Here is a 16,169-nt window from a genome sequence, read left to right on the forward strand (position 1 = left end):
CTAAAGAAATACACTGAGGTGACAAAAGTCGTGGGATAACCATATGCACATTTGCAGATGGCAATGGCATCGCGTACACAAGGTATGGGAGGGCAATGCACTGACGGAGGTGACATTTGTACTCAGGTGATTCATGTGAAATGATTTCCGACGTGATTATGGACGCACGACAGGAATTAAAAGACTTTGAACACGGAATGGTAGATGGAACTAGACGCAGGGAACGTTCTATTTCGGAAATAGTTAGGTAAATGAATATTCCGAGGTTCACAGTGTCTAGTGTCCCGAGAATACCGAATTTCATGACGGCCTTCGCTAAACGACCGTTGTCAGTGTTAACATGGTGTGGAGCGACTGCAGCAGTCCATGTGGGACATATGGCGAAATTTGACGTTAATTGGCTATGACAACAGAAGACCGACGCGAGTGGCTTTGATGCAGCGCCTCTCCTGGGCTCGTGACAGTAATTGTTGGACCCTAGACGACTGGAAAACTGTGCCCTAGTTAGATGAGTCCCGATTTCAAGTGGTAAGAGCTGATGGTAGCGGTCGAGTGTGCGCAGACCTCGCGAAGTCGTGGACTCAAGTTGTTAACAAGGCACTGGGAAAGCTGGTGGGGACTCCATAACGGCGTAGGCTGCGTTTACATGGAATGGACTGGGTCCTCTGGTTCAACTGAACCGATCTTGGACTGGAGGTGGTTATGTTCCGCTACTTTGAGACCATCTGCAGCCATTCGTGGACTTTTTGTTCCCAAACAACGATGAAATTTTTATTGTTGACAACACGCTATGTCACCTGGTCACAATTGCTCGGGATTGGTTTGCAGAACAAAGAATTCGAGTGAACGATCTGGCAACCCAGATCGCCCGACATGAATCCCAGGTAACATTATGCGACGTAATCGAGATGTCATTTCGTGCACAAAATCTTGCAACGGCAACATTTCCGCAATTATGGACAACTATAGAGGCAGCATGGTTCAATATTTTCGCAGGGGACTTCCAAGTACTTCATGCTACGTCGAGTTGCTGCTCCATGCCGGTTTAAAGGAGATCCGACACGATATTAGGAGGTATCCCACGACATTTGTCGCCTCTGTGTATATCTCCCGGGGGGTACTTTCTAAATACGTAGTAAGACACTGAGGGAAGAGGAAAGGGAGGTGGGGCGGGGGAGGCGGCGATTACGCAACCAGTTGACAGATGGTCGGGATATTTCCGAAAGCAATTCAGCGCAAAAAGATGCCTGCTTCTGGCGACAAATGCTCCTTGGAATAGACGTTTTCGCCAGACCGTAAACCATGAGAAGGAAATTTTTCTTTGCTTCTAAACACTTCCTCTGTGTAGCCAATTTTAATGCCTCACGCAGCTGGTGGACTACTGAAGTTGGGTGCAAGAAGAGCGAAAAGTAAAATGTCTAATTTACTTGTGGTGGTTCTCTAGTCTTTTCGTATCACTTACGGAATGGGTAAGGCGTTCTTTAAATATATTCTAAATGTTGAATGACAGTATAACACACACAATACGATTACAATGAGAAAGTGAGAAGCCCATCCTGTGTCTGACGTGCCGCCAGTGTTACCATCATTCATGGTGGCATAGGCGGAGGGTGAGGTGGCTGTGGCGACCTAACTGGCCCTCGGCCAGTGGCGGACACGCCCTTCACGACCAGGAAACGAAACCAACACTTCACAGCGCGACTTCCAAGCACCACTTTCTCAGCGCAAACTCCGGCAGAATATTTAGTTTACCGGCGCATTTACGGCTAGCTCTAGAGAATTTCCGAATGAAGAAAATCGTGAGTAACTCCTCGCCTATTTTCTTCTGTGATAACGGCGTTGAGAGTTCACCCGTATTCAAATTCGTCTGCTATAAATTTATAAACACATTGCAGAATTGTCCATTTCGTGTAACTTTTTGCGATTTTCTTCTTCAATGGGAAACTTTATGTGGAGGGATTTTTAAAAATTCAGAAAAATTACGTTAAATGATTCCAGTTGCTTTTTCGTTCGCCCTTTGGTCGAGTAGATACGTACTAAGAACAAACCTGTAATGTTCGGATACACTATTCGTGTTCTGCCCGACACCGTCAAGTCATTTAAGTACCTGGGCGCAATGTTGCAAAGCTATATGAATACGTAAAACGTAGCGAACTTTATTCTATTTTATCCCGTTTGAAGCTCATTTATAAATGTTACTCAATAATTTGCAAAATTAATTTTTGTTGAAAGCCATATTGGCTATACGTATGATTTACTTCAGAAAATGTGTAATATACAAAATTGTTTTGCTCGTGTTACTAGTGGCCCGCTTGTGGCGCGCCCTACATTACATTTACTTGGCAGCGTGACTATATTTTAGTTGCCACACAGTCAGTCTCCTCACACCGCACCGGTGTTACTTACGTTTTAATGTTTGCCTTTTTGAAGAAAATTATGTTTTATATTTTAATGTAGGACTTGAGCAACTCAGCTCTTAAATCACTATACATCTTTGACGATATGTTCTTCATGTAAGTACTATTTGTTTTACACTCGTTTACATTAATGTAAACTTTTATTAGATAAGATATTTAATCTGACATTCATTTTAGGTAATTACCTTACCTTCTGATGAAGTCGCCCCTAGAGGTGACGAAACCTGCTCAAGGTATATAGAAAACCTATTCAACCGGTTGGCAGATTTTTACATATTTTTCAAACTATATGAAATGGGCCGAACGTGTAGGCAAGGAAAATGGTCGACTTCGGTTTATTGCGAGATTTTAGGAAAGTTTGGTTCACCTGTAAAGGTGACGGCACACAGGGCACCGGTGGGACTTATTCTTGAGTATTACCCGAGTGTTTGGGATCCGTACCATGTCAGATTGAATGAAGACCTCGAAGCAATGCAGAGGCGGGGTGCTAGATTTCTTATCGGGGAGTTTCTAAAAACACTCAAGTGTTACGGAGATGCTTCGGGAGCTCAAATGGGAATCCGTGGAGGAAAGGCGACGTTCTTTTCGAGAAACGCTGTAGAGAAAAATGTAGAGAATCGGGATTTGAAGCTGACTTCCCAAGGTTTCTACTGCCACCAAAATACACTGCGCGTAAGGGCCACGAAGAAAAGATACGAGAAATTAGGGCTCATACGGGGGCATATAGACAGTCGTTTTTCCCTTGCGTGTGGAACAGGAAAGGAACTGACAAGTAGTGGTACAGGGTACCCTCCGCCACGCACCGTAGAGTGGCTTGCGGAGCATCTGTGCAGATGTAGACGAAGCAGTGTCATAGTTCCCAATGCAAATGAAAAACGAAATTGCGCCAAGGTTTTTTTTTTTTAACCACCCAGCGCTCTCCCAATTGATTTTAGAAATACAGCCTCAAATGGACTCAACAATTAAACTACGTAAAGGCTAGTAGTAAGTAGAAAAAAATTAGTAACAGTTTGTCTTTCCTTTATTCGGGACCTCATAAGTTTTTAAATAACAGCACAGTCCCCATTTAACTTCGATATTGTTACTAATATCGAGATTTCGACTTATGAGTCATTATCAAGTGCAAGTGGGACATCTGAAACAAAGTCACAAATGGTGAAACGTGCGGTGTAATTTGATCACATGTGACAAACACGACTGCATGGACCGTTACTACGATATCAGTGTATTTCAGACATGTCACCAAAATATTACAGTTCATAACTTGTATATACGAACCAGAGGTCTCATTTCGAAATATAAGAACAAGTACTAAACAGGTGTTACATTTAACATTGCTTATGGCAGATTCACTTTAACGATTTTGCGCTGTATTAGTATTTGCAAACACATTGCCGCGGTATGCGCAGAATATGTCTGAACATATACTGAGTGTGATTCCCCGTGACCGCACAGACACCGTTACTCAAAACAGAGACAAAACGCTTCGTGTTTGACTTGTGTAGGTAGCTATCCTTCGCTAGCGCCGCATTAAGGATGGGGAACAGGTAGTTTATTAGATCTGGAGCTCAATATACAGGGTCTCCCTCATAAGACTCGTCAGACACAGCTCGTTACTCACCATACCCTTCATCCGACGCCCGGTGCCAAAGACAAACGTCTGTTCGTTTCCCATTACAAACAAAATTATTATTAAAGCGCAGTTTTACGTACTTATTGCGATACAGTAGTTCCAGATTAATCTAGTGCGATATTCGTTTTATCGATGTGTATTAACAGCGACAAAACAGAGCAACCAGTACACCAGCGGCTGAGTGGTACTGCTGCTGCATGGCGGTACTCTAATCTCTTCTCGATTATTGTTTATTCTTCCTGTTTTAGTAGCCGTGTTGGTACACATCGATGGAATGACTATCGCAATAGACTTATTTGGGACCACTCTATTGAATGGGGAATTTAAACACCGCTTTAAAAATAATTTAGTTTCTAAAGGGAAACAAACCAACACTTTCCGTTGATCCCGGGAGTCACATGAGAGACTATGAGCAGTATTTGTGTGGGCTGACGAAATTGCAAGTATCCGCTAAATTACCAGAGAAAATGCGCCTGACGACTCCTAGGAGAAAGACGCGGCATACCCGTAGAAGATAGTTCATGAAAGTGAGATACACATGCGTCCCTGATCTTAAAATTTCATTGCATGTATGCGTGCTGTTTCAAGATTGAGAATAATTTATTTCATGAAGTTATGTCTTACTTCGTCATTTATGCTTGTTACTGTTTTCAGTTTCTCAGATGCAAGTGATAATCGCTCAAAAGCTGAAACCGCTATAGTGAAGATGACGATAAACGCACAGATGAATTGCGGCATTGTGTTTTAAAACTGCAACAGTGGTTTATGATGCACTAGAGCAAATTTAACAATTCCAGGTAGAGATGGTGGTCCACCTAGTTATCACTGCCTCCTAATCCATTATGTGCATCTTTATTTAGAGAAAATATACCTCGAAGAGAGAGCATTGTTCAATACATTTGGGGTACGGTACCAACAACCTTAGTTTTCACCTTCCAGAATATAAAGACACGAAACAAATTGGAACGATGCTGAACCTCGTCCACACGATGACGGAAGCTGTTAATCCTCTCCATGTTGCAGTGCAATGGAATGCACCTCCCCACGTTGAGATGCTGCTTGTCTTCCAGTGCTGGTCCCGCGGACAGAGCTCCGGGGGCTCGTCTCCTGTGGATATGTGCAGACAGCAGCGAAGCTACTTGTGCATGACGGGTCCTTCCCAACGACTGTCACGTCATGCAGAAGTAGTTTTGCAACTGTGTACATCGAAATATTCCAGTCACCACAGGCGCCTCCACCAGGATTAGTCAGCATGCTGGCCACCACCAAGAAGAAACAGCAGCCAAGTGTTCAGACAGAGAAGCGACATGCAATATTGCGATGACAGTGCACTAACACACAAACTCCCTGATGCGGGTATGACATTTGTTCGCAAGTACCCCCTGGGTTGGCGGCACATTATAACGAAAGGTCATTGGTTAGCTCCATCTCTTACTCGCATGTATCTCCAATGAAGTATTACAGAACCTTCAAATGCAGAAGATTTCTCTATTAGGAAAGAAACATCCTTACTTTTGTTGGTATTATTTCGTAACTTCGACAGCAGAGCATTTACTATTTCGTGACGCCTAATGGCTTTACTTGCTGAGAGGAAGGGCTGAATTTTAGTCACAGTCTCTTGCTCTTACAGCCTACATGAACCCATTTACACTGAGGTGACCAAAGCCATGGAATAGCGATATGCACCTACACATATGATGCTAGCATCGCCTACACAGAGTATAAAAGGGAAGTACATGCTGAAGCTGTTATTTGTACTAAGGCGATTCGCGTGAAAAGGTTTCAGACATGCTTATGGACGCACGGCTTGAATTAACAGAATTTGAACTCTGAATAGAAGTATGGAACATTCCATTTCGAAAATCGTTAGAGAATTCAATATTCCGAGATCTACATTGTCAAGAGTGTGTCGAGAATAGCAGATTTCGGGCATTACCTCTCACCATGGCCTTCACTTAACAACAGAGAGCAGCGTCGTTCGCGTAGAGTTGTCTGAGCTAACAGACAACACTACGTGAAATAACCGTAGAAATCAGTGTGGGACGTACGACGGACGTAGCCGTTACAACAGTGCGGCGAAATTTGACGTTAATGGACTATGGCAGCAGACGACCGACGCTAGTGCCTTTGCTGATAGCAGCGTCTGCGCTGGGCTTGTGACCTTACCATTTGGGCCCTAGACGACTGGAAAATCGTGGCCTGGTCAGGCGAGTCCAGATTTCGGTTGGTGAAAGTCGATGGAAGTGTTCGAGTGCCTCGAAGCCCCCATGAAGCCATGTTCCCAAGTTGTCATCAAGGCAGTGTGCAAGATGGTGGTGGCTCCACAATGGTGTGTTTACATGTGATGGTGTTGGTCTTCTGGTCCAACTGAACCGATCATTGACCGCAAACGATTATGTACTTCATGTTCCCATGACATTGCGCCATGTCACTAGGCCACAATTGTTCGCTATTGGTTTGGACAACATTCTAAACAATTCAAGCAGATGATTGGCCACCCAGATCACCCGACATGAATCCTATTTATCATTTATTGGACAATGGAGAGGTCAATTCGTGAACAAAATTAAGCACCGCCAACACTTTCGCAATTATGGACGGCTGTACTGTCAGAATGGCTCAGTATTTCACCAGGGGACTTCCAAACGACTTGTGGAGTCTTTGGTACGCCGAGTTGCTGCACTACACCGGGCTAACGACACTATATTAGGAGATATCCCATGACTTGTTACCTCAGTGTACAACAGTGCTGATCGTCAGTCAAAACCTAGAACTGCTGGGTAAAATTTACAGAATTCATGACCCCTCAAAAAGTCAACAGTAAGTCCACTCCTCCCGACTTTACCACGGAACTACGGAGTGTCAGTAGAAAACAGTGGAATTATGACGATGTGTCCACATAAATGTCTACATGGCAGATAGAGGCTACATTGCTTTACCGCTGAACAGAAGACAGCATACATGTACCAAGGGACACTGATATGCAACCTATTTTCTGGAATGCTATTAAATTCTAATATAGTTACTACGCCTGTCTTAGTCGTAGCTTTTTTGGAACCGTGCGTGTGAGGTATGGCTGAAGATGTAGGTTAATACTTGGGCGGCAGAAGTGCCGCTCCTGCTGCAATGTGCTGTAGTCGTATGCGTGAGATTGGGGAGAGAAGCGGTGATGGTACTCACGTTCTGCAGAGCCTTCTCCTTCTCCTCAAGTTTGGCCATCACCTGACCGAGCTGCTCCTGTGTCTGGTCCAAGTCGTTCTCAATGGTCTGGATCTTCTTCTGCAGGGCACGGGCTTCTTCCTCGGCCTACAGCAGAGAGAAACATGCTTAGAGTCTATAACTTCTTGTATCTCCGAGTTGATGAGCGTGAGAAAAGGTTAGTCTTGACCAGGGACAATATAAGTAATCGTGACGATTCATCGGATATGGTCGCCTGTGGCGTAGGACCATGTCTGCTGCGTAGCGACTCTAGTTACCGCCTCCAGGAAGCCGGCGTTTCAGCTAGATTTTTCCGTGTGATTGTAAGTTTTCACCGGGACGCCACATAGTGTCACAATTCCAGTTACGAGCCTGTGGTGACAATACTGGTATATCACGTTGTATGTACTGATTATAAGGAAAGTATGACGACACACTGGTCTCGTCTCGCTCAGACTGCTTTGAGAGAGCAGGTTACTAAAGTTAAACGTGCCAGTCTTCTGCGAGCAACTTACTGGTCTAAACGTAATTAATGTTGTTGTAATCTTCAGTCTGAAGACTGGTTTGAAGCAACTCTACATGCTATTCTATCCTGTGGTAGCCTCTATCTCCAAGTAACTACTGCAGTCTACAGCCTCCTGAATCTGCTACATTTCTTGGTCTCTCTCTACGACTTTTAACCACCCCCCCCCCCCTCCTCCAGACTGCCCTCCAGTACCAAATTGGTGATCCTTTATGTCTCAGAATGTCGTACCAACCGATACCTTCTAGTGAGGTTGTGCCACAGATTTCTTTTCTCCCCAGTTCTATATTCAGTACTTCCCCCTTCGTTACGTGATCCATCCCTCTAATCTCCTGCATTCTTCTCTAGCATGTAACACCACATTAAAAAAGCTTCTATTCTCTTTTTCTTTATACAGTTTATCGTTCTTGTTTCACTTCCATAAAAAGCTGCACTCCATACAAATACTTTCAAAAAAGATTTCCTGACAAACCTACATGTTCAATTTTTCTTCTTCAGAAACGCTTTTCTTGCCATTGCCGGTCAACATTTTGTATCCTCTCTACTTCTGCCATCATCAGTTATTTTGCTGCCCAAGTAGCAAAACTCATCAACTACTTTAGGTGTCAGTTCCTGATCTAATTCTTTCAGCATACCTGCTTTTGTTGATGTTCATCTTATATCCTCCCTTCAGGACACTGTCCATCCCATTCAACTGCTGCTCCAAGTCCTTTGCTGTCTCTGATAGAATTATGTCATCGGCAACCCTCAAAGTTTTTATTTCTTTTGTTTCCTTTACTACTTGCTCAGTGTGCAGATTGAATAATGTCGGGAATAGGCGACAACCCTGCGTCACTCCTTTCTCAACCACTGCTTCTCTTTCACTCTTATAGCTGCCATCTCGTTTCTGTGCAAGTTGTAAATAACCTTTTGCTCCCTGTATTTGACTCCTGCCACCTTCAGAATTTGAAAAACAGTATTACAGTCAACATTGTCAAAAGCTATCTCTAAATCTACAAACGCTAGAAACATAGGTTTGCCTTTCCTTTATCTTCTAAGATAAGTCTTAAGGTCAGTATTGCCTCACGTGTTCCATCATTTCTACGGAATCAGAACTCATTTTCCCCAAGGTCGGATTCTACCAGTTTTTCCATTCGTCTGGTAAAGAATTCGTGTTAGTATTTTTAGCCGTGACTTATTAAACTGATAGTTCTGTAATTTTCACATCTGTGAACACCTGCTTCCTTTGGGATTGGAATTTTTCTTGAAGTCTGAGGGTATCGCTCACCAGATGGTAGAGTTATGTCAGGGCTGGCTCTCCCAAGGCTATCAGTAGTTCTAAAGGAATGTTGTCTGCTCCCAGGGCCTTGTTTCAACTTAGGTCTTTCAGTGCTCTGTCAAATTCTTCACGCAGTGTCTTATCTCCCAGCTCGTCTTCATCTACGTCCTCTTCCATTTCCATAATATTGTCCTCAAGTACATCGCCCTTGTATGGACCCTCTATATACTCCTTCCATCTTTCTGCTTTCCCTTCTTTGCTTTGGTTTTCCATCTGAGGTCTTGACATTCATACAGATGGTTCTCTTTTCTTCATAGGTGTCTCTTATTTTCCTATAGGCGTTATCTACCTCTCCCCTAGTGATATGTAATTCTAAATCCTTACATTTGTCCTCTGGCCATTCCTGCTTAGCCGTTTTGCACTTCCCGTCTGTCTTATTTGAGACGTTTGTATTCGCTTTTACCTGCTCCATTTACTACATTTTTATATTTTCTCCTTTTATCAGTTAAATCTAATATCCGTTGGGTTACTCACGGACCTATGCTAGTCATCTTTTTACCTACTTGATCCTCTGCTGCCTTCACTGTTTCCTCCCTCAGAGCTACCCGTTGTTCTGCTTTATCCTTTCCCTATTTTTGTCAATCGTTCCCAATGCTCTCTGAAACATTCTACAAACCTCTAGTTCTTTCACTTTATCCAGGTCCCATCTCCTTGAATTCCTACCTTTTTGAAGTTTCTCCAATTTTAACCCATAGTTCATAAACAAATTATGGTTGGAGCCCGCATGTGACCATGAAATGTTTTACAATTTAAAATCTGGTTCCTAAATCTCTGTTTTACAATTATATAACCACTCTGAATCCTTCCAGTGTCTCCATGTCTCTTCCTGGTATACAAACTTGTTTCATGGTTCTTACACCTAGTGTTGGCAATGATTAAATTTATGCAAAATTCTATTAGGTTGCTTCCTCTTTCATTCCTTTCCCTCAGTCCGTATTCGCCTATTATTTTTCCTTCTCTTCCTTTGCCTACTATCGAATTCCAGTCCCTCATGACTACTAAATTTTCGTGTCCTTTTAAACTATCCGAACAGCTTCTTTAATCTCATCATGTATTTCTTCAATCTCTTCATCTGCGTGCTAGTTGGCATATAAACTTTTACTATTGTTATGGGTATGGGCTTCATGCATGTCTTGGCTACAATAATGGGTTCACTATGCTGTTCATAGTAGCTTACCCGTGTTCCTGTTTTCTTATTATCAAACCTACTCCTGCATTACTTATGTTTAGCCGGCCGGTGTGGCCGAGCGGTTCTAGGCGCTTCAGTCTGGAACCGCGCGACCGCCACGGTCGCAGGTTCGAATCCTGCGTCGGGCATGGATGTGTGTGATGTCCTTAGGTTAGTTAGGTTTAAGTAGTTCTAAGTTCTAGGGGACTGATGACCTCAGATGTTAAGTCCCATAGTGCTCAGAGCCATTTGAACCATTTGAACTTATGTTTAGTTTTGTATTTATAACCCTGTATTCACCTGACCAAAAGGCTGTTCCTGCTGCAACCTAACTTCACTAACTCCTATATATCGAACTTTAACCTACGCACTTTTTAAATTTTCTAACCTACCTGCCCAATTAAGAGATCTGACTTTCCACTCTCCGATCTGTAGAACGGCAGTTTTGTTTCTGGTGATAACGACATCCTCTTGATTAGTACTCGCTCGGAGGTCCGAATGGAGACCGTTTTACCTCCGGTATATTTTACCCAGGATGATGCAATCATCATTGAGGCATACAGTAGAGTTGCACGCCATAGGGAAAAATTACGGCTGTAGTTTCCCCTTGCTTTCGGCCGTTCGCAATACCAGCACAAGAAGGCCGTTTTGGTTAATGTCACGAGGCCAGATCAGTCAATCATCCAGACTGTTTTCAGAATGAGATTTTGACTCTGCACGGAGTGTGCGCTGATATGAAACTTTCCTGGCAGATTAAAACTGTGTGCCGGACCGAGACTCGAACTCGGGACCTTTGCCTTACGCGGGCAAGTGCTCTACCATTTTTAAAATTCTTTTTTTTGCATTTTGTTCGTTATTGATCGCTGTGTCTGGTCGTTGCGAATATCACAATGACATCCGTTCAAGTTCGTTTGTTGATCCTTCCACTGACCGAGCACGCTGAGCTACCGTGCCGGCTCCATCTGAGCTACTCAAGCACGACTCACACCCCGTCTTCACAGCTTTAATTCCCCCAGTACCGAGTTTTAGTCTCGGTACGGCACACTGTTTCAATCTGTCAGGGAAGTTCCAATCAGACTGTTGCCCGTGATACTACTGAAAAGGGTGCTGCCCTTCTTCAGGAACCACAAGTTTTCTGGCATCTCAACAGACCTATCCGTTGCGGTTGCATCTATGGTGCAAGCCTCTCCACCAACGGCAAGGTCCATGGTTCATGAGGGGCTAAACGGCATATGGTACTTCATTTTGTGAAATATGTTTATTTATTGTTCAAACTGTTTCTGTCAGATGTAATCTGTTTTCCGAGTTCACACATTTGGCTGAACTGTGGCGCCAAGGGGACAGTTTTTATGTATTTAGCACAGGTACCTGTAGCTGCAGGAGTAACTTTTATGATCATAGCAGCTTGCTAAGGCAAAAGAGAGGAAGAAAACTTGTGTACATGAATGACAGTAATATAAACCAGATGTAAGTATCGCTTGCATTTATGTAAACTTTATTGTAAACCCTCATGGTGTTTGTAACGTAAAGCGTGTGTATGTGTGGTTGTCTCCGCAGTGCAATTGTCACCCCTACAAATGATAAAAAGACCCTGCTATTAACAACCTATACCTAGGGATTTTACACAATGAAGTATCTTGTTCTGGTTTGTATTTAAGTTTAGCAAATCAAACAATTATTCCTATCAGGACGTTACTAGAGTGTATTATAATTGGATACTGTGTCTGATTTACCGTCTAAAAACATGTAGAGCGCAAAAAATTGTATAAATATGAAGTACACGATGTCAGATTCTAACCTAAACGTAATTTCGAGATTGTCAGAACACATGTTTGACTTTATTTTGACTACACCCTTTTATTAGATGGACACAAAGCTGGCTGATACTGATTAGCGGTGAGCAACAGAAGATAAGGTCAGTGGATAAGCAAATGGAACTCAACATAACTGAGTTTCTTCCTATCCACCAAACCAATGTGCACCTACTAGCTATTTAAGTATAGACAGCAGTTATACTGCACCAATGATCTGCTCGTTGGTGGTTGGCCACTACGCAGGTAACTTACGTGGCATACATGTAATTCTCTGCCTACACACTGGATGCAACACGCCGTCCGCAAACTCCTAGGGGTGAAATTGCCTCAGTACAAGACAGAACTAGTCAAGATTACTGTTTGCTCACTAGCCAGGAACAGAAATTCAACTTAAGTATTCTTCTGTGAAAAAGCGCTTCACTGTGTGTGAGACACTGAAGAGGGCTGAAGAAATGTTACCCGCGTGGAAATAACTGTTCACTAAGGAACGACATCATGTGCTGCTTGTAGCGAAATCAACACTTCTCAAAATCTAACCGCTAGATTCTCCACTGTGGCTGTCGCCAGCGAAGTCTTAGTCGATCCTGGAAGAAAGTGCGTCTCCACGCTATACCTCTGCACACTCCTGCACACACACACACACACACACACACACACACACACACACACAGTGTCTACGTTTGTGCTCGGACGACGAATCCCAGCGATCGTTACAGTATCTCCCTGTATGGGTCAGGGATCTGCCACCCAACCATATTCCTTTTAGAAGATTTTTCTAGAAGTTTCCATTCCATCTTCTACATTTGTGGCGAATGTCGCCAGCGGGGCCGTTGTATGCTGAAGTGTCTCCAGATAGTGCCTAGAACTCACCATCTGTCTTCGCAAACATTATACAAAAAAGTTCTCGGAACAGAAAGTGTTGAGTTAAAATACGCCAAGGAAAAAGAGCAACTGACGAAAGAAATTAAACTAACACCTTAGCAGCAATAACACACAATGCAGATTTCAGTAAGAGGCACCTCTGAAGTACGAGAGAGGCATCAACCAAACGAGTGTTCTGCGAGCACTGCGTTTCATCGCATTTCATCCTCTTCACATTTCGCTGCACCTACAGCTTCATGGCAGTGACTTACAAAATTGGTTATAATTCTCTGAATATTATTTGCGTAAACTGTAAAGTGATGCGGTGCATCTATGCAAAATTGTGTTTAAGGAAGGATAATAATTTCCAAGCCATGGGCAAGTCAATACGCACCAAATGTCAGTTGAGAAGCCACGGTACCTTAAATAAGAGGATAAAAATAACGCTAGTTGTCTATCAAAGTTTGGTACATGTTTTTCCAAGACCTACAACGTTGGTCCGTGTTTTATTGATGAGACTCGAAAGACATTAGTATCTCTAGTTCCTACCTAAGATATGGTGCTGCCGCAGTTATTGAAAGACATCTCACTGGACATACGGCAGTTACTCTGGTACCAACATGTTTGATGTCCCTCCTATTGAGCACATGTGATGACAGACCTCCTTACGAGAAGATGTGGAGTGCATTGTAACGATCGTTTAGAAACGCAAAATGGTCTGCACGCTCACCAAACTTAACATTTCTGTACTTTTATCTGTGGTGAGAAAAAACAAGAGGCCTTAGGAAAACTGCCTTACAACAAGGATCTACGCTGCTGGTTAACTCCGGATGAAATTCAGAATGCTGGCAATGCTTAAAAAAAAAAAAAAAAAAAAAAAAAAAAAAAAAAAAAAAAAAATAACAGTTCAAATGGCTCTGAGCACTATGGGACTTAACATCTCAGGTCATCAGTCCCCTAGAACTCAGAACTACTTAAACCTAACTAACCTAAGGACATCACACACATCCATGCCCGAGGCAGGATTCTAACCTGCGACCGTAGCGGTCGCGCGGTTCCAGACTGAAGCGCCTAGAACCGCTCAGCCACCAGCGGCCGGCGGCAATGCTCAGTTCAACATTTTGAGCACTTGGTATGACAGCTGTGATGATAAATTCACGAACTGTAACTGAGCTACAGTCTTGCTTACATTTGTTATAATAGGGCAGACGTCTGTGGAACCAACTTTGACGCCGGGACAGCGGTTTGTGGCGCTGTCCTATTATCTTTATACTGTTTGATGAAATCCCTCACATGTGATGTCGTTTAAGTTATCTTTGTAACATCTTTCAAATGACGCAAAAATAAGTGTATAGTCCACAAGAGAAAACAAAACGAAGTCGGTATCGTAATTCGGAGACTATAAACGATAAAAATTACTTCCAACGTGAGGAAATTCGCCATATTGTCCGCTATAACTTTGCAAAAACGACACCTCTATATATTTATTCATTCTGTGTATTTGAGATCCCCGTCGTAGATGCCTCACCCTGTATACTCATTAGTTAATTTTTGCATGTATCTTGTGCTGCCTGATCCCATATTAAGGATATCTGACAATATAATGTCATAGAAATAATTGTTTCAGTTCCACTTTCTGCACCCTCCCACGGACTACCTGCTCACATTCTTGTCGAAGCTTATCTATTTGAAGCATCTGAAGGAAACGGTCATCAAACTTTCCACCACGAGGGAATAACCACACCATGATTTACTTCTTATTTGCATAAATTCCAATTGGAGTTCCGCGACACTTACCTTTTCGGCTCGCAGGTTGGCATCCCTGGCCTGCTGCTCGCAGAGAAGGGCGCGATCGAGCGCATTGTCCTTCTCGAGCTTCATCGCCTGCATCTTCTTCTTGATCGCGTCCATGTTGCTGGTTGTTTCTGCTTACTTCTGCAACATGCAAAGAAGGCGTACACTCACTACAGATCCTGGCTAAGTCGTAACCAATATCATTATATTCTACATATTTTGTGTGTGTGTGTGTGTGTGTGTGTGTGGTGCATGTAAGGTTAGTCAAAGTTCGTGCCGCGATAACAATTGTTTCTACACTGAAATATTAGTTTCCCCTTGAGTCCTGATCATTAAGTGGACGTCCTAAAAATAGTTTCCAACGCAAGCGTTGAGGAAAGCTAAGTTATGGAAGTGCAAAGCCTAATCATATTACAACGAATGAAAATTTTGTGAATGCGTATGTGTACTTACAGTTGATATATTCATTCATTCGATTTCGTAGATCATTTCAAGGAGGTGCTTCTTCAGGGATATAGGACAAAATAAGATAAAACATTACCAAAGGAGGTAGATACCGGAAACTGTGTATACTGCTTAAAACCATTTGTGCTTATGCTAACTATATGTAAAGCGGGTAAATTAGCAGCAAAGCAAGAAATGGATACAATACAGCTTCACTTTTCAGTGTTGGTAATTGCGTTGATCTCATCAAAATACGTTGATATAACGATAAATAAAGGGAGTATTAGAACTTTGATTTTTCGACATTGCATGCATGAATTTTATAGCTCTGAGGGTAAGTTGATAGTTGTGAACTGCAAATACAAAGATATTGTGCTCGATTCTTAGCCGATCCTACGATTTTTTTGTCATTTCTTTCCTCTGTGGCATTTAGTAATGTGAGAAAACTGAATTGGAACATGGCACGCAGCTCACGTTGACTGTAGGTCACTGCATAATTGGCTGGTTGAAGGGAATTTCCTTTTTTCGTTGGACATTTTCGAATAATTTTACCTATGCAAAAGCTTAGATTTTTACTTCTAAGTTTAATTACGTTCAAGAATTAACAGTACTTCAAAATATGTCCGTTATTGGAACCTATCTGTACAGTAGCCGCGTAGCCACTGCCTGCTAATATATACTTTTCTCTAACGTATTTAAAATAGTTACAGTGATGTACCAGTCTGCGTCAAAGTTTGTCAGCACGAAATGTTCACTGTATAAAGTTTTGTTACATTTTGGGACAAACTGAAAGAACAAACAGATGAAATGGAAATTTCTGTCGCATTGCGTTACTAGGGGAAAAAAAACAGGCAGAACTGAGTTGCTCTTCCTGGAGGTAAGTATATTCTTAAAAATTTATATAGTTGTGCGTTACCATTCGGTGTTTCTGACTCTCGATGATGTGTAAGGGGGGGGGGGGGGGGGGCGATCAAATATTTTCCGTCGAAAGCCGATGGG

At 42.7% G+C, this 16,169-nt stretch overlaps 1 protein-coding gene across 1 annotated transcript; it reads right to left on the reverse strand.

Moving 5' to 3' along the window:
- Positions 1 to 7,071: 7,071 nt before the first annotated feature.
- LOC124569426 (tropomyosin-like) lies at positions 7,072 to 14,888 on the reverse strand. The gene is made up of 2 exons (XM_047131062.1): positions 14,730 to 14,888; positions 7,072 to 7,356 (listed from the first exon to the last, which is right to left on the reverse strand). Exons 1-2 carry the CDS (start codon positions 14,841 to 14,843, stop codon positions 7,087 to 7,089), a joined length of 384 nt encoding a protein of 127 aa, XP_046987018.1. The 5' UTR covers positions 14,844 to 14,888; the 3' UTR covers positions 7,072 to 7,086.
- Between the last annotated feature and the right edge of the window lie 1,281 nt (positions 14,889 to 16,169).

This window comes from Schistocerca americana, unplaced genomic scaffold (genome assembly GCF_021461395.2).
Source record: "Schistocerca americana isolate TAMUIC-IGC-003095 unplaced genomic scaffold, iqSchAmer2.1 HiC_scaffold_1492, whole genome shotgun sequence".
Lineage (NCBI taxonomy): Eukaryota > Metazoa > Arthropoda > Insecta > Orthoptera > Acrididae > Schistocerca > Schistocerca americana.